The 24,220-nt window shown below is 45.1% G+C and overlaps 1 protein-coding gene across 1 annotated transcript in view; it reads left to right on the top strand.

Moving 5' to 3' along the window:
• Positions 1-907: 907 nt before the first annotated feature.
• Positions 908-24,220, top strand: part of ism2a (isthmin 2a) — a gene marked incomplete at its 5' end in the record, with an annotated part of 23,627 nt that continues 314 nt past the window's right edge. The window contains 6 exons of the mRNA XM_083684128.1: positions 908-1,042; positions 8,569-8,823; positions 14,431-14,722; positions 20,928-21,065; positions 22,115-22,183; positions 23,555-24,220. The exon at positions 23,555-24,220 is cut by the window's right edge and continues 314 nt beyond it. Coding sequence (XP_083540254.1) covers positions 908-1,042; positions 8,569-8,823; positions 14,431-14,722; positions 20,928-21,065; positions 22,115-22,183; positions 23,555-24,072 — 1,407 coding nt within the window. The 3' untranslated portion in view covers positions 24,073-24,220. The remainder of the gene's footprint in view (positions 1,043-8,568; positions 8,824-14,430; positions 14,723-20,927; positions 21,066-22,114; positions 22,184-23,554) is intronic.

The raw sequence follows: 24,220 nt of genomic DNA, 5'->3' as shown, positions 1-24,220 counted from the left end.
TTCTCTGTTTACTTTCCCTCTTCGGCCTTATCATTCCATCCTTTCATCAGTTTATCCTTTCATTTTCCTCATATTCAAACCTCCCCTTCACTCAGAGACATTCATTCATTTCGGGCATTCATTCATTCGCTCTTGTATTGTGCGCTAGCGCAAGACCCTCCCCCATAACGTCATCCACGAAGGGGAGAGATGAGAGTCGACCCTCTTTACTACGAGCGAACTCTGCAAAGGTGACTAGGACCGAGCAGATGGTGACAGGGACAGCGTGTCAAAACTGGCAGCCGAGAGAGGACAAAGTATTATCCTTTAACGGTAGTGTCTGGAGTTTCAACTGCACAGCAAAGCAAAAGGGATCATTATAGCGCAGCGTGTGTTTGCAGCCTTTTTGCCTTGAAAACTGTTTGAATAGAGTGAAAACTCCGAAGAAACTACTTTCAGCACCTTTTAAAGCTGTTCGTCGCCACTACACCGTTGCGCACGGGAAAGGAGCGTGGAAGCTACTTGAGTTCAAGAGATTTTAAGTCAAAGGATACTCTGGTGATACACACGGGATCTGCACTTGTTGTAAACGACTTAACAGCAAATAGCACATTGGTAAATATTAGAGAGCCATAGGAGAAATTCACCAATATCACCCAAATGTTTAAAGCAATTTTGGAGCGTCAACATTGGATTTAACGGCGCAGTGGAGCCGAAAAAAGGCACCAGCATTGAACGCTGAACCCATCATACCTCACTGGATAAGGTGTGGATTGTGGGATCATATTGATCCAAATTTGGACACTCTTAGCAAAGACAAGGAGAGAACGTGTCTTGGACAGTGGCGGGGCTTATGAACAGTCTGAATCAGCGCACCAGTAAAACTGAGAAACAATTTCAGTACAGGTTAACCAAACTGGAAGAAAATATGCACAAAATGCGAAGGAAAGTTCTGCTACTGGCGGTAGTGCTCTTGACCACAATCCTAGTGTCAATTGAGAGTTTCCCAACCAAAAAACAGAAAAGCGCAAATTCCAAGGACAAGCGCACCATGTCCGTTGAGGTAACTCCATTATGAACGAATGATTTAGATATTATCTGTTGATTTATTGTAATTTCTCTGATTTCCCCGATTTTTAAATGTGGTGGACGAAAGTGTTCAATGTGTTAGAATTAGACGTGTGTAGTGCATACTTTTCGTTTTACACATTGGCTGTGCGTAACAGTCTTCATCGTCTGTTTTGGTTGCAATATTGTATCCTGTGAAAAGTTCAGAAACATGACAACATCACTCAGCAGATGTATTGCATTTTCGGTAATATCAATGGTCATTGTCCAAAAGTGGCTATATTTCGCAACCAGTTGGATAGAGAGATGGACAACCATTCCACGAAAACGGGCGGGGCTGGAGCCGGGGAAGACAGTGCACTAAATCATGCATAGATCTACCGCTTGATGGTTTTCCGCATCATTTTGTGTTCGAAATAAGCGAAACACACCGGTAAATAATTTCAATCAGCCACTTAAAGTATTTACCATTTACACCAAGTCCGACCAAGACAAGACAAGGCATGCATGCTGTCAGGGCGCAGATGCGTGGGTTTTGTTCTCACACTTCTTTGCTTGATGAAGAGAGTTGGTTTAGTAGTGATGCCTGGAGCTTGGGGTACGTATACCCATCCCTACCCCAAAGACCCCCTCAGGCATCTGAAAGTTCTGGGCCAGGGTTACTAGTGTGGAGGAGACATCACAGACTGCAAGTGTATATGCAAGCTATATAGTTATGCTCCACATCTCCATAAATACATACACCACATTGTGTCTCAATACATAAACATGGAATTGCATTATCCAGTGTTATAACTATAGTATAGGGCATAGTAAAGTTGAGTGGAACCATGCATTCTAATAAGAACATGCCATGAGTAATGAGAGGATACATAGACTCAGTTACCAGTCATCATGGCACATGTGCTATCCAGGTTTGAAGGAGCAGTGCAAAGGTAATTGGTCAGAGTTCACACAGCTTATACCCCAAGGCTTATAGACTTATGATTAAGGATGAGGTATAGAAGGAACAAGGGTAAGGTCATTCTCTCTCTCTCTCTCTCTCTCTCTCTCTCTCTCTCTCTCTCTCTCTCTCTCTCTCTCCTACTCCCCCCCCCCTCTCTCTCTCTCACACACACATACATACACACACTACCGCTCTCCTTCTATATCACTCTCTTTCTCATCTTGCTCTCCACCCTCATTTGGTGTCTGTCTGTCTGTATGTCTCTCTCTCTCATACTCTCTCTCTCTCTCTCTCCGTCTGTATGTCTCTCCCACATTACCACTCTCCTTCTATATCACTCTCTTTCTCATCCTGCTCTCCACGCTCATATGGCGTGTCTCTGTCTGTCTGTCTGTCTCTCTCTCTCTCTCTCTCTCTCTCTCTAGATATATCTAGATATCTCTCTCGAGATCTCTCTCTAGATATAGAATGGCTATCAATTACTGTTGATCGTTGCTTGAGTTTTATGTTTCCCTCCCTTTCTCTCCTCTCTCTGGATCCACAACTCACACAGACATAAATAATGTCTTCTATACTGGATGCGATGAACTGCGGTGTGTGTTTGAAGTTAGTGAGATGTAAAGTGCTACCCTCCCTCTTATCTTTCTACTGCTGAATTTATGGCGTGTTTCCAAAGAGAGGAGAAACCCCATACCCATTACCCCAGAGTTGACTTAGCTGCCTCTCCACCTCTCAGTCTCTCTAGTGTGGTTTCCTGGACCCCGATTAATCCTAGTCCTGTACTGACTAGAAAGCATTTGACAGGAAATTCTCCATATCCTATCAGAGGTCAAAGTTGAGTGTTGCCATATTGGTGATATTGTACCTGTCACATCTTTTCAGAGATACACAAAGTACCAAAATGGTACTTCGGAATTGTGTGTGACAGAGGGAATTTAATCTCAGGACCCATTAATACCCAAGCGTCTACCAGTAGACCAAGGGGACATCCTCATAATCCAAGGGCGACACTTGAGTATTCATGTTTCAAGCAGGGCTACACAACATAACACGTTGCACTAAATCACCTCCGCTACATTCACCAAATCATCCAAAGGGTGTCCCTACAGGGGCAAATGAAAAACCCTTCTTTGGTACTAACTCGAACTTTCTTTTTTTAAGAGTGTACTTGATCTTGCCAGTTGCCACAACCAGCACCGTGGGATAGAAGACGCAGTACTGTACACAAAGCTCCCCTTTTCCTTTTAAGCAGATGTAATGTCTCGGCTGTATGTTTGTTGAAGATGAAGCCCTCTGATGAGATATTTAACTGTATATAACTGTAACTCACACAAGCTTACAGAGTATGGACATACAGTAGCCAGATACCTTTCAACGTTACGTTGGTTGAACCTTTTGGCAGATACTGTATCAATCTCAGTAACACAGTTGAAGTGTATGAATGAATGAATGAATGAATGAATGGGCCGCCAGATACAGTCTCTGGGGCTGACTAAGGCAGGGGGTTGGAAACACACCTCGCTGGAACGGGAAAGAATGTTCTGGAGAACTTGATGATTTGGCAAAATGGTGCAAGATAGATAGCGCAGCGCCAGTTTTAGTGACGCAGCTGGATGACAGGGCATCATTGTTTGGCGTGTGAAAACATGCTTGACTTCGCCTTTCTGTGTTTTCTTCTTTATTTTCGTTCGTTCTTTATTTATTTTGACCTCTTTTTTCCCTCTCCCTCTCCCTCTCTCTCTCTCTCTCTCTCTCTCTCTCTCTCTCTCTCTCTCTATCATGCAACCCCCCCCTATCCTTCCATCTCCTTCTCTTCTCTGGAGTGCTGGGGTATGTGTTTTCATTAAAGCAAGCGGTCGGGTTCACGTTGCTCCGGGGGAGCCGTCGAGGCTGCCCACTGGAGGGACGCACCATGAACTCCCATGTTTTACACACAAACAGCCACTTACTTATCCAAACCTCTGGGCAAACTCCGGCCTGGTATGCGCGGAGCGATATTGGATGTGGACTCCGAGAGGGCAGGAGACCGAGTAGAAGGGAAAGAGGCTCTGATAATTGTTAAACCAAATAATCCGGACGGATCGGCCAGTCCCCCCTTTCACAGAGACGCACTGATGCCCGATGCCAACATTTTGCGGAGGGTGCTAAATTCTTCAGCCCGTTCACAAGTTCAAGTTGCTGTTCTTTATCGCGGAACGGAATGACTGTGTGGGGTGGAAAGCTCTCAAATGTCCGGCGCCCTAATTGAGGTTAAGCTGAAACCGTATACCATAATCTATGTATGAAAGTATATGGCTGCATATACTTGGGTATACGCACTGGAATCTTTACCCGGGGTTTTTAATGAAGAAACACCACACCATCTTATGTTTCGCCAGCAGAGCCACACACAAGAACACACACACACACACACACACACACACACACACACACACACACACACACACACAGGCGCGTGCACACACACACACACACACACACACACACACACACGCACACACACACACACACACACACAGGCGCATGCGCACACACACACACAGGCGCGTGCGCACACACACACAGATCTGAACGATTGCTATAAAGTGTACACTATGATTTAAGAACTCAAAAGCCCATGAGCGCAGCACTGGACACTCATACACTGTACAGTCATGGAATTCCATATATATTAGTTTTCAAAAGTGTATGTATAGACACATATTTATTTCATCGGTCACACCAGTGTCAGTGTGAATTTCCCCTGGGGGGCTTCAGTCAGGGTGGTCATGGAAAGGGACACGTCCACACCAGCCCCTCTTTTACAATCAGAGCTATGCCACATGCGCACACACACTCACACACACACACACACACACACACACACACACACACACACACACATAGACACACTCACACACACACACACAAACACACACACACACACACACACACACACACACACACACACACACACACACACACACACACACACAGTTAGTGGAGCTAATATCCATCTTGACGTCCGTTCCTTGGGTTTCACATCCTGTCCGCCACGCTGAGGTGTTTAACAGCATAACTGCCTGGCCAAGAATAAAGCGAGCTGACAGAGTTATTAATACACCAACACCACGGACAAGAAAATGGCTTTTTCCTCCTCTCCGGGAACAATCAGATCTGTCCGTTTTATTGAATTATGACTGGGCGCTCAGTTTTCCTATTCTGTTTTAATGTGTTTCATTTGTCCTCTCCTCTCCCCATGCAGGGAGGTAATGTCTCTCAAAGGCGTCAAAAGAAGGAAACCTGTGTCCAAATGTAATGACTGTGGGAAGAGAGCAAGAGTGAGTGTGTGTGTGTGTGTGTGTGTGCGTGAGTGTGTGTGTGTGTGTGTGTGTGTGTGTGTGTGTGTGTGTGTGTGTGTGTGTGTGTGTGCGTGTGCGCGTGCGAGTGTGTGTGTGAGTGCGTGTGCGTGTGCACATGCGCGTGGCCGTGTGTGTGTGTAAGTGCCATGTATTGTGTGTGTGTGTGTGTGTTAGGGTCTCTTTAAGACCATTGCTCTCACACACTTAGTTCAGTGGTGCCCTGGTCACAGCTTTGATCACACACTTTACAACATATGGTCTTACGTTTGAACTTTAGGGCCTTTTTGGCATTGTTTGGCTTTGTCAAAAGTGTTCTTTTTGGAGAACTCCATCTTTGTTTACCTACCAAGGCTCTCTGCCCAACACCCATAGCTACACTTACTGCACTGGAGCCCACACAATGGCTGTCTTTATAGAAACAGATAGGATAGATAGGCACGCTATGCTCATATGCTGATGCTATCAGGGCATGCCAACCAAATCAGATGGTTACACTGAGTTTGGTTTCGCAGCAGCAGAAAGCTGCAAAAAATGCTGGACAATGAGAGATTTCTCAGAGTTTCTGCCAGTCTCTGGGCAGACGTTCATATACCCTGGAGTGTCGCTATTCTGGTGATTGCCTTCGCTGGTTTTCCAGGGGATGTTTCTTTTGGCCACCTCAACTCTTTCTCTCTCTCTCTTTCTCTCTCTCTCTCTCGCTCTCTCTCTCTCTCTCTCTCCCTCTCTGCCTTTCTCTTGATCTCTCTTTCACTCTCTTTCACTCTCTCTCTCTCTCTCTCTCTCTCTCTCTTTCTCTCTCGTGGATCTTCAGGAATTCATGGTCAAGGCTTATGTGTGAGTATGTTCAAGAACAGTCCATTTGGAGTAGTCTATTCCCTTGGGCTGTGTTCTCTCCTAAGTCTTTTCCCCCCCATTAGAAACTCAATCGCTCATAGAGAATGAAAGACGTCTGTTTTCTACCCATGAGTGGATCCATTTCATTGATGATGGTGTTTTTATATGAAAGGGATGGCCTCCAAACGACTTTCGATGTTGTTGCGGAGTAGAGCTCGACTGTTTAGTTTCGCCGCCGAGTTCGCTCTTCGCTTTCTTTACGATCTTGGCTACTTTGTCAGGCACAGAAAGCATCTCTGAATGGGAGAATGGAAAGGAAAAGGAAGGGTCCATCATCCTATGACAGTATAAGTCGAGCTGAACCAGCCAATTGAATAGTGTCAGAGCGCCAGTCTGTGTGTGTTCCCTTACACATTAGTTTCCAGCCATCCGTACCAGCGAGAAACAAAAGGGGAAGGGTGAAACAAGTTTTCTTGAAGGGAGGGTCTTCTACAGACAGACAGACAGACACCTCGACCGATGTAGTGGAAGGCAACACTTCCGGTAGACGATGACACATTGTCTTCTTCAGCTTCCAGTTCACTGCCCGGGGTCCCCTGAATTTCTCATTTCTGATTGCTCCTTCAACCTTTCAGCACACAGATTTTGAACATCAACTGCCCACCCACGTATTCAGCTCCATAGCCATTCAACACACAAGGCTGCGTCTTGGCAAGACTAACTCCACTTCAACTCCTCCCAAGGTTTTTGTTGAAAATGAGTAACTTCTCAATCCACATACTTAGTAAGAGATAATTACAGCTTAATACACTGAAGGTCACTTTCTCAGTTGTTTATGCATGGCTTCAGCTTCCACTTGTGTTATCATACGGGATAAAACAATTAAACCAACATTTATTGCGTGGTGCAGTCAGTCAGTGGAATGTTTTGTACCCCTCTTTCGTGTTTTCAGTGGATGGGGCGCTCTGTGTCATAGCTGCCACAGTAATCAGCAATATGATGACTGTGTACATTCTGGAGAGGGAGGGAGAGAGAGAGAGAGAGAGAGAGAGAGAAGAGAGAGAGAAAGAGAGAAATGTGTAGAGGAAGATTACAGTGGTTTATGTAACTTCATAGGTTGGGCTCTTCTCTCACTCTCTCTCGCTCTCGCTCTCTCTCTCTCTCTCCCTCTCTTTCTCTCTCTCTCTCTCTCTCTCTGTCTGTCAACTATCTGCATGGATCTTGTTAAGACTGGAATAACTTTCCTAATAACCTGTGTCTGGTGTGAATACAGACCCAGTCATCCAGACCTTAATAGTTTTTCTTCCTGGTACAGATGCATAGTCGCGTTCCTGATGTCCAACTCACTTTTGACTCATTGTTAAAGGCAACCTTCCCCTTGTTATGACTACTGGAATAGATTTATTTTAACACCCAAGCCCCCTTTGAAAAAAATGCCAGGCCTTCTCAATGAATGGCATTCTCTGCTAAATGCAGGTTTTTGGTCATGCTGAAATTCAATAGAGCGCTGGAGGTGGAATTTATCGTTAGGAGTGAGGGGGTGGGGAGGGACATCTGTTTTGCGTGTGTCGGAGACACAGCCACAGACGTGAGTCAAGGTAGGATACACATGATCAGTGGAGAGAAGGCTTTGATCAGGGGCTGCAGGCCTACCCTTCCACCACCGTCCTCCTCTCTTCTCCCTTAACCTCCCCTCCCCACCTTCACCCATCCTCCTACCTCCCCTTGCCCCAGTCTTCCTTCTCCCTTCTCCCTCCCTTGCTGAACGGAGGGATGGATGGATTAGACAGACAGACAGACAGACAGACAGACAGACAGACAGACAGACAGACAGACAGACAGACAGACAGACAGACACAGTTAGTGTCAAATGGCTCTGCTGAGTTTGATGTTGTTGACTCTTGAGAAATCGAGAGGCCTCTCTCTTTGGCCCAGACTTAGGGTCTCTGTACTAAAGTGAACCAGATGAAGAAGATCCATATTTTGTGTGTGTGTGTGTGTGTGTGTGTGTGTGTGTGTGTGTGTACGTACAGTATGTGTACAGTATGTGTGCGTGTGTGTGTGTGTGTGTGTGTGTGTCTGTGTATGAGCGTGTGTGTGTGTGTGTGTGTGTGTGTGTGTGTGTGTGTGTGTGTGTGTGTGTGTGTGAGTATTACTGCAAATGCCAACCAGCTGTGCACTGACAGACAGACTGACAGACTGATGTACTGACATATTGATTGACGGTGGACTCACTGTCAGACAGACATACAGACATACTGACTTGGGTAAAGCAAGTCTGTTTCATTTACCGAATGTTTGGAACATTCTGAATGTCACATGAATTTCCTGTGTTATTCTCATCAGTAGGACAAATTGTGTGAACCCGTATCCATTATTTCCTGTCTCTTTTTTCTTCAGGCATTATCTGAGGACAACCAGAGAGATGCCCGTCAGACACTGGAGGACCTCCAGCAGGAAAATCTGTTACAGACCCTCCCTCCCACCCCTTCCTCTAAGCACTCCAGATGGAGGTGGTCCCAGCATCGAGGGGGGTCCGAAGGGGTCCTACCGAAACCAGAACCAGAGGAGGACCCAGAGCCCTTCATCCTGGATCTGAGGAACTTCCCAGAACTGGCTAACGCAGACATGGGCTCTCAGAATCCAAACATACAGGTATCGAGTTTTTTACTCTGCATGCTCAGTTTACATACGCAGAGTTGGGGGCTATTCTGTACACTGCATCAGAGAGTCCTTTTGTATGCCCAATTTTGAATCAACATCTAGCCCCTATAGCTGGTGTACATGAGGGGAGGCTGTGGGGGTAGAAATTTGAGGATGGGCTCATTGTAATGTATGGAATGGAATTAGGAATGGTATCAAACACACCTCATTCCATTCTATGCATTACAATGAGCCCGTCCTCCGATTTCTACCTCCACCAGCCTCCCCTGCTATACATACATACAGTAGAGTACATAGATAGGAAAAGTAAGTTCAGACCATTGGGGCAAAGCTTAAATATCTCTCTCGGAATAGATACATTTACCTTCATTGCCTTTGTTTAATTGATACTTGTGGATTGTATCTACCCATTGACATTGACATAGGTAATAAACACAGTTAGCGTCATAATCCTGATGTATTCACAGTACAGATCCTAGAATGTTTTTAATGGCAGCTCTTAGAACAATGGTACTCAATACAGGATTATCATAAGCCGCATAGAATCCTAAGAGCTACAGAACAAAAATTGTCCCGTAAGTCTCTTTTTTACCAAAACGATTACATCAGAACGCGCGGTATGGACATATAATGAGACATCATTATTGTTGACAGCCAATTTTATTCGGCAGCAACCTTTTGCACCTGGTTTTGCAATCCAGCTAATTGTGTAAGGCGAACGCCGTGTCATGTCAACCGCTTGTTGAAAGCTGCAGTCTCTCAGGATGACGTGTTAGAGTAATTTATAAGTGTAATGAGAATTCCTTTATGCTAACATAAAACAAAATGAGTTCCAAATTGCTGGATGGAGCGGTGTTGTGTAAATGTTAGCTGATGGTTAAAACAATGGATGGTTGGAAAGCAGTGAATGTCTCAAATGGTGCTTTTTTATCCAAACTGCCTTCACTTTATTTGGATAGTCCCCTACATGGACAAACTATCACAAGCTAACAACCTCGACTCTGTTGATGTGAAACAATTCGCCAGGGTTACATTTACATTTAGAGTTAGGATAAGGGCTAGTGCATAGTTATCTGAACAGTTTGTTTATGGTTAGTTGAAGTTGAACATCTATGAAACCATCTGGAACTCCAAATAAAGTGTTACCAAAAGGAAAAAGGACTAACTATAACTACCATTGACTTCTATTTAGGTCGTATGGTTAAGGTGAAACACCTCACACAGGCTATTCTGTTTGTTTGAGGTAGTGTCAAATGGTCTGAACTGATTTGGTGTTGTGTTGGTTTATATCAGATCCCTGTTAGTGAAGGCTACCAAAGTCCTTTTTGATCTTCTGGCCAACATTCTGAGTTTACTGGGATTTCTGTTTTCCTTGTATTTCATTAAGCTTAATTTAATTTAGTATTTTTTTCTCCTGCTGTTATTAAAGGGGCTGCAACAACTCCAAAATGAGAGGGGGGGTGCTCCTTCCCCCCTCTCCTCCCCATCTTCCTTCACAGCTGTTTTGAGTCGGTGCGGCCTCTTAAATTACCCCATGCGAGACCTTTTACAGTGGGGTGCTTCAAGTCGGCCATGATGGAGAAACATCTGCACAGGGTTTAGAGAGGGGGCTGAGCGGGGGAGAGAAAGTGAGAAAAAGAAACACCAAAAAAGAAAGAAACAAAAACAGCCAAATCCACAAAGGTCAAAGGTCATCCTATTATTTTAACAAGCCGCTTTTTAACGTGCCCTTTAAAGTGCAGATCACAATCATCAGAAAGTGCAGAAGTACGAACAAAAAAAAACGGTTTTCTTTCTTTTTATTTGTAGTATTATGATGGGGACTTTATGTGCGCAAGTGGATTTGAAAGGAAATGAAGTTAGACTTCGGGGGGAAAGAATGACACAAGAGTATCCAGGTATCCAGAAATCGAAGAAAAAAAAACGCTTGTCTTTTTTTATAACGAGGAAAAATGCTCCTTTCATCCAAGTGGGGACTGGGCCATCCTATATAGGAACCAGACAAAGCTATTTCATTTTATTAGTCTTTCTTTCGGAGCCAGGAGCTAATATCCTCCACCGGTTTTAGAGGGGCTTTTTAACTTGTTATCACATCGGCTGGAATTCATTGGTTTTGACTGTGGAGGGTCAAAGTGTGACGAACTGAGTGAACTGCACGAGACTCTTAGCAACACGGTGTGAGAGTCAAATAGGCTAGAGGAGAGAAGAAGAGAACAGAACATAGTAGAATAGAAAAGAAAATAATAGCATAGTGTGTACAGTATTAAAACAATTATTGTCCTTTCAAGCAGAACCAAATAGAAAAGAATGCCATAGAACACGGTGTATTCAAGTCTTCGTCCTTTGAAATGCTGGCAATCTTACAGAGCCTTCCACGTTGACGAATGACCAACACACATCTCTTGATTCGCAATAGGCCTTTCCAGAACTATTAGCCTTGAGAGGCCCTTCTCTCTCTAGAGTGTTTGGGCATTGATGGAAGTGCCACTCCTGCCTGTGCATGACTATGACTCACAGCTCACTAATGGGTCCTAGTTAAGGCTAATACACTTCCTCTACTTAAAGCCGAGACAGACGGCAGGAAATAGACATCTACTTCAATATGGAGAGGTCCTCCGCCTTGAGTTGCCCTGCCAGAGTCCAACTTCACCCACACTGAGAGGTTACTGTACTGTACTGTACTGTACTGACAGGGCCTTCAGTGGATTGTCCACTCCCTCTTTCTTTACCCATTGAAAGACACGCATTCTTAGCAGGATGGCACTCCAACTTGCTGTGTGACTTTAGGAGTGACGGTGATGACTTGATAGCGATGGTGGTGATGACTGTAGGTATGATGGTGATGGCTTACTTCTTTAAGTATGACAGATAGGACTTAAGATATGATGGTGGTGATGTTAGGTATGATGGTGATGGCTTTAGGTATGATGGTGGTGACTTTAGGTATGAAGATGATTTTAGGTATGATGGTGATGACTTTAGGTATGATGGTGAAGGCTTACTTCTTTACGTATGACGGATATGACTTCAGGTATGACAGTGATGATGTTAGGTAGGACGGTGATGACTTAAGGTATGGTGGTGGTGACTACGTTAGGTATGGTGGAGATGATTTTTGGAATGGTGGGGACTTTAGGTACGATGATGATGGTTTCCTCGGACCAAGCTATGCCATATTTTCCCTCTTTTAGGTTCTAGTCTAGTGGCTTACTATTTGTCCTCATGTACCCCCCCCTCTCTTTCAGAGGAGTAAGAAAGAGAGAAAGGCTGATAACCGCTGTGGACACTGGGCGTTTTTAAAGCAGCAGCTCTCTCCCTCTTCAGACGCTCGTTTGTCTTTATAAACAGTTGTAGCAGCCATCAGATTGTAACTCTGGCAGGAACATAAATAACACTGCATTTGTCTGGGCCTGTGAGCTTGTGGTTGGGAGTGTGTGTGTGTGTGTGTGTGTGTGTGTGTGTGTGTGTGTGTGTGTGTGTGTGTGTGTGTGTGTGTGTGTGTGTGTGTGTGTGTGTGTGTCTGTGTGTCTGTGTGTGTGTGTGTGTGTGTGTGTGTGTGTGTGTGTCCGTGTCCGTGTCCGTGTCCGTATGTGTGTGTGTGTGTGTGTGTGTGTGTGTGTGTGTGTGTGTGTGTGTATGTGTGCTGGAGCCTGGCTTTCTGTCTCTTCCCCTATCACTCTCTCCCTCCATCCTGCTCCACCTCACCCTATGCCGCCATGGTCCCCTATCCCACTCACCTCACCCCTACTCCACTCTCCTCTTAACCCTCTGTCATGTTCCCCCTCTTACAGACATACCACCCTCTTCCCGTCCACTATGCTCTTCCTATCTCTCCATCCCTCCATCTGACCCCCCCTTCATCCCCTATCCTTTCCTTCCACCCGTCCTGCACCACACGTGCCCTGACACGCTATGCAGAAACCTGTCAGCACCAAGAGGACTGAAAAGAGGACGGACAGCTCCCTATGCACCCGCTTCCCTCACTACCACCAGTCTCTTCCCTGGAAACCAGTGGGTTTAGATAGGACATCAGACAATCGTTTTTACGAGGGGATGTACACTGTTGCAAGGCAGAGCTGAGGGGGCTGTTGTTTACTTGAAGTTGTTTATGTTATAAGACGTTTTGTTTGGTTTTTCTTCGCCCTCATTTTCTTCGCATAGTCTTTGGTCTGATGCTGTTGATATCTTTGAATCTACAGAGGCAGCTAATGTTGCACTGTGGTACATACAGTAGTCAGGGTCATTTCCTTATACGCTTTTTCAATCCATGGTTAGAAAAAACAATCAGAGAAAACAATGGAGGCTTGTTAAATGGCTGAATTGGGACAAATTCACACCAACACACTACTGTTGTAATGCTTTCACCTGGAAGTCCTTATGCTGGAGAGGTTATTATTAATAAACGTATTGCTTTCTCTCAATTATTTGTTGTTTTACCTTCACATTTTACCTTTACTGTTGTTGCTAGTCTTTGCTGTTAATGTTACCGTTTAAAATATTTTTCAAACTGTGTTTTTTACCTGGAAATCCTGATGCTGGTGTAGCAGAGGTGATTTGTAATCTCGCTTGTGTGATGAGGTAGCCCCACCCTTGGACCATGAGGATGTATTCTTGGCTTAATGGTAGACGCTTGTGTCTTCCATGTGGGAGACCCAAGTTTGAACCCTGCTCATCACACTGGGCTCTAGTCTTAGCCTGTTGCTTTTGATGTAAGTGTGTATACAGACGCAGTTTTGTGGGCAGCAGCTGTGCTATCAATGTTGCTCTACAGTCATGCATGTTTTACCGTCATGTGTGACTGTATTGTGCGTTCAATAATTGCTGGCAATAAACTGCATCAGAGTCTGTGACTTCACAAGATTACAGGAGCAATTGTGATAAATCTTGTTCTTGGCAAATTGGTCAAGTGGCAATTTACTCAATTTTGTTGCAATTTGCTGAGGATAATTGTCAAGTGTGAAATCACTCCCCGAATTCCCGGTTGAATACGGTGAACCTTTTTAAAAGGTTCACGTTATTGGAGCTGAAAAAGAGTGAAGTGTATAACTTACAGTACATGACAGAAAGAATGGAGATATAGAACAGATTTGGCTAGTTTTGATATGATTGAATGAGGACTGTGTTCAAATGAAAGTTAAAATGATTTCTGCCAGGTGTTTCTTACATTCATGCTGAGAAGAGTTCAGCGTGTGTTGCTTCAAGGGGAACAGCAGCGAAATATTGGAATTTGTTATTGTTCCTAAAACTCTTAGACATAAACAGTAGTTTGCTTAATGGAGTGTCCAGTCCCTTTCATAGTGTATTCTCTTTCTCACTGTTTCAATTCATCAAGCATTCCAAGTGGTAAACCGAATATAGCCGCAGAGCTGGTCCAGAAATTCAGTGTTATATTCAATTGAAATGTTGGTTCTACTCATTCTAACTCTATGTGTCTACCTCTTCCAGGTCACCATTGAGGTGTTTGGATCATACTTTTGAATTTAAATGTCCATAATACTCATTCTAACTCTATGCCCCCATCCTTTTAGGTCACCATTGAGGTGGTTGGAACCAAAACATCCTCTCTACTCATTCTAACTCTACGTCTATCTCCTCCAGGTCACCATCGAGGTGGTGGACGACCCCCAGACGGAGATGGAGATGGACTTGCAGGCCAAGGAGGGCCGCAGCGATTGGTCCCTGTCGGAGGAGGAGTGGCTGGGCCAAAAGAAGCTGTTCTGGCCCCTGTTCTGGGAGTACCCGGACCAGACAGAGAGCGGACCGGGCCGAGCCAGCCTGGAGGAACCCACGGAGGACTATAATTATGACACGGAGGAGCCTGTGCTCAGCGGGGTGGGGGGAGACTGGGGTAGTCGCTGGAACAAGGGCTGGGACTCCAAGGATAACTATGGTGAGTTAGCACTAGACAAGGGGCTTTACACACTACTGGGCCTACCTGAACCATAGTGTGCTGGCTCTGATATTTTCCTTTCACACTGTCCTTTTCAGCCACTGTCCTGTTATACTGTACTATACAGAAAACACTTGGTTACACTGGCTACGTCCTTGTTAACGTTTAACAATCAGAAAGAGAGCATTCCTAAATGTGGACCACAAGAAGTTGTTCAGTTTAGTGTCATGTGTCATGTGTCATGTATGTTATTATGGCCATATTGGATATACTCTTTCAAAACCTCACGGTGAGGTGAGGTAAGATGGGATGCTTGGAAGGATTTCTTGACAAATGACATCCTTTTCAAAGACAATAGCAGAACCCGTCTTCAAATACTTTTTACCTCGAGAAGGGGAAGAAAGCAACTCTGTTTCAAGACAATGGCTAAGATAATGTTTCCTAGAGAATGCTTTGTGCACTGTATTGCCTTGGCTTGTATAACAGCCTGTCCTGTTTGTTTGGTATACCTTATCACAGAGATGAGATGGGGGTTGTTTGTGTACGAGGTGCCCGGAGTCAGGGGGTCAGGGCACATATGCCGACGAGCTGTCGGAAGATGTTTTTGTTCTGCCGGCTTCCCCTCCGCAGGGCTCGAAGACAGAAATGAGGGCATTTGCCCTCCCCCAACTCCCTCCCTTTGACATGATTTATTATATGAGGACGCTCTCTCAAGGTCCGCTACATAAACATGTCATACGCCACAATCGAAGCCAGATCGGCTAATCTTAAATTCTCCAGGCGTCCAAAGGAGGCGTGAAAACAACGTGATTTTAAGGTATGGCTATGAGAGACTAGACATACCCATAGAATCAAAGATGCTTGGATCGCAAGATAACAAGATAACAAGTGTCCAGTGCAGGCCTGGCCATTGATGTTAGAGATTAAATAAAATAAAATACTTCTAGAGGGGAAACACTTCTCGTAATGTACCTTATATCTAAAACCAGGAGTTTTTCCAGGCCAGACGTTTTTGCTGACCATGTAACCTGACAAGTTCAAAAACTCTGAGCCTTAGTTAGAGCTTATACATAAATAGCTAGTGCCTTTCCCTGTGTCTTTAAATGATAATTGTACATTAAAATGTTTTGATACGCGGATCATGTTACAGAAACCATTATGATCATAGTAGAACCATTAGAGCTGGCATGGGGCTGTTTTCAGTGAAGAGAGCCAAGAAAAGCTTTCAAAGACCTCAACTCACCTCCAGGTAATAGGTAATTTGTGACTTTCATCGCCAGCCCCAAAGAGGAAGTCACCCAAAGCTCATTCATTAATCCGGCCTTCCCTGAAATAGCATCTTTTTCCGAGCTGTGTTCTTTGGCTTCGAAACGTATTTCACGTGTTGGGTTGTTTTTGTGTTTGTCTTTGACCTGTAACAGGCAACCATTGGTCTAACAACCCTCTAATTTTGTTAACCCCACCAGTATGCATTCACCTCAAAGTGAGCCGACGCTCCCTTAGCCCCTAGCTTTGAGAGTGCTCTGCAGTCGTTTGCCAAAAAGAGCTGTGCTAGATCATTATTATCCACAGGAGACAGGCAGTGTTTGTCTGGGACTGACTGGCTGCTGTTGTTGGACAGGGTTGGTGTCCATTGGGTTTCTAATCAATCAATTAATTGAACATTTTCATTTAAGGGATTGAGATATGCTCATTGAACATACACTCGCCAAACACTTCATTAGGAATACTATACTAATACTTGGTAGGGCCTCCCTTTGCTCTCAAAACAGCCTCAATTCTTTGTGGCATTGATTCCACAAGATGTTGGAAACATTCCTTTGAGATTCTGGTCCTTGATAACATGATTGCATCATGCAATTCCTGCAGATTTTTCTGCAGTTTCAGATTCCGGTGCAATTTCAAGCTGTGAATCTCCTGTTCTACCACATCCTAAAGGATGTTTTGTGACATGGTGCTTTGTGTTAGCGTGTTTTTGTGACATGGTGCTTGCTTTGTGACATGGTGCATTATCATGCTGGAAGTAGCCATTAGAAGATGGGTAAATTGTGGCCATGAAGGGATGCACATGGTCAGCAACAATACTCAAATAGGCTGTGACATTCAAGCGATGATTGATTGGTATTAACGGGCCCAAAGTGTGCCAAGAAAACATTCCCCACACCATTACACCACCTCCACCATGAGAAGGTGTATAGGTGTTCCTAATAAAGTGTTTGGTGAGTGTAAATGGCATTTTGAATTTCAATTTATCTGACTGAATTGAAATAGAATGCCATACCCCAACAATGGTGCTGGTATAGCAGGCATGATTTGGAGTCTGGAGTCTTGAGACCCTTTTCAGTAAGGGGGAATGGAAGGGTAGCCTTGTCTGAGACTTGTAAACTCAAGTGTTACACCTGGACCTTGAGGATGTCCTCTTGATCTGATGGTAAGACAAAAGTCTGTCACACTGAGTCTCTCCAGACTACTGTATCTGAGAGATGTCAGTACGGACAATCCATCCTTGGTCTTTCTATGGTCCATAGCAAGACCAAGCTTTTTAAGGACATTGGAGGGGTGAGATGATGAGGGTTTGAGATCGTTTTTAGAAAGGGGGGGATGGAAAAGAAAGGTACCGGGATGAGGGGATAGAACAGGAGAAGAAGAGAGAGAAGAGAGATGGAGAGGGGAACAAGAGAGCTGAGAGAGAGTAAGGGAAAGAGTGTTGATAGAAAGGAAAAAAAACGACGGCGGAAAAAAAGGGGAAGGGGTCAAACTTCAAAGGAGTGTGAAGGGGAATACAACAGATGAGATTAAAGATATGACAAGATTACAGATGATTAAAGATGAAAAGGGGTGACAGATAAAATGAGGGAGGTGGAGACAGTGGGGGGGAGCATATGAGGCTAGGCTTACTCAAGTGAGGGAGAATGTAAGTGAGAGCGAGAGAGTTAGTGCTCAGGCCATTGTGTGTGTCCTTTGAAGTCCACTGTGTGTGTGTGTGTGTGTGTGTGTGTGTGTGTGTGTGTGTGTGTGTGTGTGTGTGTGTGTCCTTTGAAGTTGACACTGGTGCTTGGAAAATGTGTCTGTTTGAACCTTAGTCCGAGTCTCTTGTTAATGGCAGCGTGGGGCCCCTTTGTTGCCCGCTGGCCAAACAACTAATATTTGTGTTCAATTAGACAGAAGACTGGGAGCATGGCCAGGCTGGCGGGGTGAGGGGAGCTGGGGGGATAGCCTGGGGTCATCCCGTCTTTTAAGTCTTAAGATCTGCACTCTGTGCTTTAAGTATAGCTCACCGTTAACATACTGTGATAAAGTAAAAAGTATACATTATCATGTACATGTACATAATTGATCTGGGGATCAATGGGGTATTTATTCATATATCCAGGCTGTGGATTTGTTTTGAGCTTATTGAAAAATACGTTTTTTTTAAAGGTGCTTATTGCATTTCCTGTTTTCATTGCCCCTGTTTCCTCCTAGACTTCCCCTCTCTTTGCCCGTCTGATTTCCTCACCACGCTTTGATGGATGTTGTGGTGTTGTTGTGTGGTCAGCTCTTGCACCCAGCCCTCAGTGAGCAATAACAGCCTTCCAACCACAATGATGTCACCTTGCACACAAACATATGGGCACACACACACACACACACACACACACACACACACACACACACACACACACATACACCGGATAGATCTGGATAACCAAAGCCACTTCCAACCTCTTCATGTGGGCTCTACTTGTATATACTTGTACTATACTTAGTAGTGTACAATTACAGTAAAAACAACCTCCAGGATAATCTTGTGCTGATCCTCGAAGTAGAAGCTATACCTGGCTCAACAAATGCCCCCCTATTTGTGCAACTATAGCAGCACTGTATAATGTATATTGTAACCCATAATAATGAAACCCATAATGTGTGTTTTCAGTTTGGTCACACTGAGTATACAAATTAGTTAGAACTGTGTTTTTTGGACATAGTATGTTCAGATTGAATGGGGCTCTATGGCGAAACAAAATATGACTCAGATATCAAGTATCTGAGTAAGACAACTAAATATCCCCCCAAAAAACTGTCTTGGTGAGTTGACCACAGCCAAGGTATGGGCAATCATGTTTCTTCGATGTTTGGAGGAGGGAGGGAGTTACAGAGTGGTGGAAAGAGGATTAGGGGAGGGCAAAGGTCGAAGATGGAATTGAGGGAATCACACAAGACGTAAGGGAACGAGGGAGTACGTGAAAGAGATGATGGTAGGAGAGAGAGAGGGAGGTGGGATAGAGAGATCGCGTAGAGAGAAAGGGATGGATGGTGACGTGGGCAATGAGGAAGAGGAAGAGAGAAAAACAGTCCAAATAAAAGAGAGAAACAGTCAAAAGAAACAGACGAAAGAAAAAAAGAAAGAAAGAAAGAAAGAAAGAAAGAAAGAAAGAAAGAAAGAAAGAAAGAAAGAGTATAGAGGCTCCACAGCATTCCTGGATTAGGGATAGTGTTGGCCAGTAGACAACAGAGAGCTCCTTCAACACCAGACCCAAAAGCTTGCAATTAGCCTAGCGCTAGTAACCCCCGGCAACAGGCCCAAAAGGCATTAGCTAACTGGAGGCGAAGCAATGGGGTGTGAGATGAACTTAATCTCCCTCTCCTCTCTTCTCCTCTTCTTCAATCTCTCTCTCTCTCTCTCTCTCTCTCTCTCTCTCTCTCTCTCTCTCTCTCTCGCTGTCTCCATCTCTCCATTTCTCCCTCTGTCCTCACTGTTCCCTCTTTCCCTCCTTCATCATTTGCCGATCCCTCCTCTCATCCCACGCTCTCCGTCTTTTCTAGGATTCTGTCCTTCTCTCTGTTTGTTCCTCTCTTTCCTCCCTCTTTCGTCCCCTCTTCTCTCAGGGAGGGAGGGAGAGAGGGAGAGAACTCATTGTTCATTAAACAGAAAACCTATTAGGGCATTGCTGTCCTGCAGCACTGTTTATCTTGGCTCAGCCCGCTGGGCTGTAAGCGGCAGAATTTGCCACTGACATATTTATTACAACCAAGAGAAAAACACACAGGCACACATATACACTTGCAAATACACACACACACACACACACACACACACACACACACACACACACACAGACAGACACCCTAGCTTGCCAGCTGGCCCCTACATCCTGATCATTAGTGAGATTATACTTTGCTGAAAAATATGCAATATTAATTGAGCCGTGCGTCATTAACTTCTGTGTGGAAACAGAACTAAGGGGAGCAGTTAAGAGTCCCTGGCAAAGTGCCACTGTGCTGGGGACTCATTGAGAGAGCCCAGCTGATCCCAGATCAATTTACCTACAACAGGTTCTGTGTTTGTTAGAGTAACAGAGAGTGATTTGGAATCACACTTCCGTGATGAAGTGTGAGACACGTAAACTCGTGTGTCACTTGTCTCAAATCTTGAGACAAGTCAAATCTTGAGAAATCTTCTTGGCCTAATAGTCGACGCTTGTGCCTTCCACATGGGAGACTTGGGTTTGAACCCCACTGGTTGCATTAGGCTCACTTCTCTTGGCAAGTACTTACTGGTGTCAGCTTATAGCTGGTACTCCCTACATGATCGTATCACGGAAGATGAGTTCTCAAAAGGTTTCTTCCCTAGTGGGAGTGTTTCCTTGTCTATCTTAGGCTTGCTGGTTTTCCTCATCAAGAGTTTTTGGGACAGATAATCCTGGTTTAAAGCACATTATTAAAATCTCAGGTAGCATTTGGGAAGGTTTAGTCATGCAATCAACTTATAGAGGTTCGACAGTACTTAGAGACCAGGGGGGGCGGGGGAGGTAGAAATTAGAGGACGGGCTCATTTTAACACCATTCCTCGTTCCACTCCATGCTTCGTTCCACTTCCAGAGCACCCTCCTCTTTAGCAACGCTAACAGTTAGTATCATTTGTACAACCTTATGAAGAGGACTTCTCTCTCTCCTCTGAACCCTTCCTGTCCTTTTGAAGTTTTGCCTTGTTTACCGTCTCTCCTCGAACCGTTGTTATATATATACGGTTGGCCTGACTCTCTAGGGTCTTCTACTGTGGCTCCAAACTTATTTGTGGCCGCTGTTTTATGGCATAACACACCAACCAGCTGGGTGAGGAATTTGCTAGGCTCACTTCAAAGACGTGCCGGCCCGCTAACATACCTCTCTGTTTTGTTTTCCTCATTCTTTCCCACCTCCCTCTCTCATCCCCCCATCTCAGAGTACGAGGAGGAGGAGTGGAGCGACTGGTCGCCGTGCAGCATCACCTGCGGCCATGGCAACCAGAAGCGCATCCGTTCCTGCGGTTACGCCTGCACAGCGACGGAGTCCAGGACCTGCGATCTGGAGAGATGTCCGGGTAAGGCTGTCTGTGTGTCCTTGCCTGTCCCTAGCTGTGTGACATCATCAGTACTCGCCTGATGCTGTATCCCAATTCTCCGCCGTTTGAAGTGTGTCTTTGTGCACGTCCCCAACATGGATCTCAAAGCATAGGATTGGTTTACACCATTGTCTCTTACAACAGTACATTCCTTGTTAATCGATGTGGAGGAATGCACTTACCACACTTACCACACAAAGGTGGAGAATTGGGACGCACCATGACTGTGCCCAAGTGGTCCTTGATAGTTTCCTCTCCTTCTCTCCTTTCCTTCATGACCACTAATCTGGAAGTACTTGATAGGTGTAAGCTGTGCGATCGAAACCTATCAAGAGACCTTTCACATATTAGTGGTCTGCTTTGTCTCACAGGCTTACAGCTACAGCACAGCACACTTTGCTGAGACTGCAACCATCCCAAAGAGAACATGTCTTGTGTGTTGTGTTTTTAGGCTTGGTACAAAATTAAGGTGCATTAGCTTCTTATTTAGAACTTTGTTAGTTGAATGTAAGAAAGAGAGCACTCTGTCTCTGACTGACGCGTCAAGTTGAACAAGGTCAGAGCAGCCGGGACTAGAACAAACCTAATGTTGATCCTTGTGTGTGTGTTTAGAAATCTACCATTGCTCTCCTGCAGAGTTGGGGTGTGTACACAACTCCATGGGCTCAATGAAGGCTTGTACTGCTGCCCTAGAACTGCAGGGGGGAGAGGGGAGGGAGAGGGAGAGGGAGAGGGAGTGCGTGCGTGCGTGCGTGCGTGCGTGCGTGCGTGCGTGCGTGCGTGGGTGGGTGCATGCGCGCGCGTGTGTGTGTGTGTGTGTGTGTGTGCATGTCTGAGAGGGAAAGGGGGGCTTGGACAGTCCCTCCAGTCATGTCCACTGGACTTTAGTGTGTCCTGCACTGTACTAGACTAGAACATGCAAAACAAAAACGGTACGCTCACACCACATTGGTATGCCCCTTTGCCCAGTTGGCAAACTGGCAGTTTTCTGAACTAGTGTCTCTTTTTTTTCCACTGTTCCTCTGTAGATGACCTCGACACAGTGACAGAGCTGATGCCCGTGGTGACACAGAATGGCACTGACTCCCTGGACACAAGTATGTTTACTGCAGTGTGTGTGTGTGTGTGTGTGTGTGTGTGTGTGTGTGTGTGTGTGTGTGTGTGTGTGTGTGTGTGTGTGTGTGTGTGTGCGTGTGTGTGTGTTTGTGTGTGTGTGTGTGTGTTTGTGTGTATTTATGTCAATGTATGTGTCCCTTTTTAGGGTAACACTGGGCACTAGTTTTGGGGAAAGCTGTCGTTTAATGGTTTGTTCCGTTTGGGGGGGGGGGTTAACTGCTCTTCTGGGGCCTCAATCACAGAGAAACTGTGGGAGTCCAGTTAGGAGTGGTAGAAATGCCCTCCCCCCCCCCACCACCACCACGTTAAGGATTGCTCCACCGAGAGTTTTAACAGAGACCATGAAAAACCGACTGTTCCTCCAAGAAATGTTTGAATTGCTTTTTAGTTTCCCTTTTATTAGTCTCATAGTGCCTGGCACCAACCAGTGAAAGTGATAGCTCTTTTCGCTCTGCAATAATAATAAAGAATGCGCTAGAAAAACAGAACAAGATAAAGTGTCAGAAGTTCTTTTTTTATTCCCCCCAATCCTCGAAGGAACATAAATGTTTATAATGAATAGGTTCCAATTTGACCGCAGCCTCCAACATTGATATTATTTTTTGGCACTCGCTGTACCTTAGCTTGAGTTTTTAAATCCTCTCACATTCACCTCTCCGTCGTATTTGGGGAGCTTTGCAGGGCCCCCCGGTTTGAAGTAAAGGATTTTAACGTGTTGAACTCACCTCTTTTATGCTTGGAAAGCCACTGTTTGGTTTCCTTTTGGGTAATCAGACCTGTCTTAAATTATAATCCATCTCAAAACGGATCTTTTTATTACATCCAAAATCGGCGCTGGAGACGAATGCCTTTGATTAAAACGATGAAATCACTAACGCTTGCGATGTTCACCCCTATATATAATACTGTCACTGTGGATAGGTCGTTTAATGTTGCAGATGATTTCATAGATGTATAGGAAAGTGTCCTACAGGCGATATAGGCCAATTCTTAAATTGTATAAACATGACCATAACTCAAATGTGACGCAAAACATATATGTCAAAGGGAGATTTGTGCCAAAGCTTGAGATTTGCAATACTTCGTTTCATACAATCGTTTTCAGCCACTAGATGTGCCTCATTTATTATAGGAGATAATCAAAGTGTGTTTCTATGTGATTGATTGCTAGTGGTTGTATTTTGATTGTTATGTTATGTATTGGTTCCCCTTTTATCATTTATAGATTCTGTATATTCCTGGTGTATTGACTGTTATGCCATCGATCCCTCTCACTATAGACGATGCCACATCATATTTGAAAGTATGCTGCCGCTTTTATAAATAAAGTTGGATGTGTTTGACATTGACAGACGTGGACAGCTGCGAGAAGTGGCTCAGCTGCAAGAACGACTTCCTCCAAAAGTACCTCCACCAGGTCCTGACCGAGCTACCCAGCTGCCCTTGCGCCTACCCGTCTGAGGCCGTCTACAGCGCCGTCAACATCTTCGACGAGACGCTCCGCAAGACCTACCGCTGGCGCGACGCCAGCGGCCCCAAAGAGCGCCTGGACATCTACAAGCCCTCGGCCCGCTTCTGCGTCCGATCCATGCTGTCGTACGAAAGCACCACGCTGGCCGCCCAGCACTGTTGCTATGACGACCACATGAAGCTGATCACCCGGGGGAAAGGGGCGGGCGCGCCAAATCTCATCAGTACAGAGTTTTCTCCAGAGCTGCATCACAAGGTGGACATTTTGCCTTGGATCCTGTGTAAGGGGGACTGGAGCCGGTTCCATTCGGTAAGACCCCCCAATAACGGGCAGAGCTGCCCAGACAACCCCCATGAAGAGGTGTACCAGCTGGAGCTGGAGGAGGCTAGGGAATACTGAGACCCCCGTGGGAGACAGGAGTGTGAGGAGGAACGCGGGAGACAAGGGGAGAGATATGTTGTAAGGTTCTAATAGTCTGTCTCCTATCTATTGGTTGGAGCACGGTGCCTCCAACATAAGAATTGTCAGATTTGACACATGAACTTAA

This window comes from Argentina silus (assembly GCF_951799395.1).
Source record: "Argentina silus genome assembly, chromosome: 13".
NCBI lineage: Eukaryota > Metazoa > Chordata > Actinopteri > Argentiniformes > Argentinidae > Argentina > Argentina silus.
This window is presented reverse-complemented; position numbering and strand designations above follow the sequence as displayed.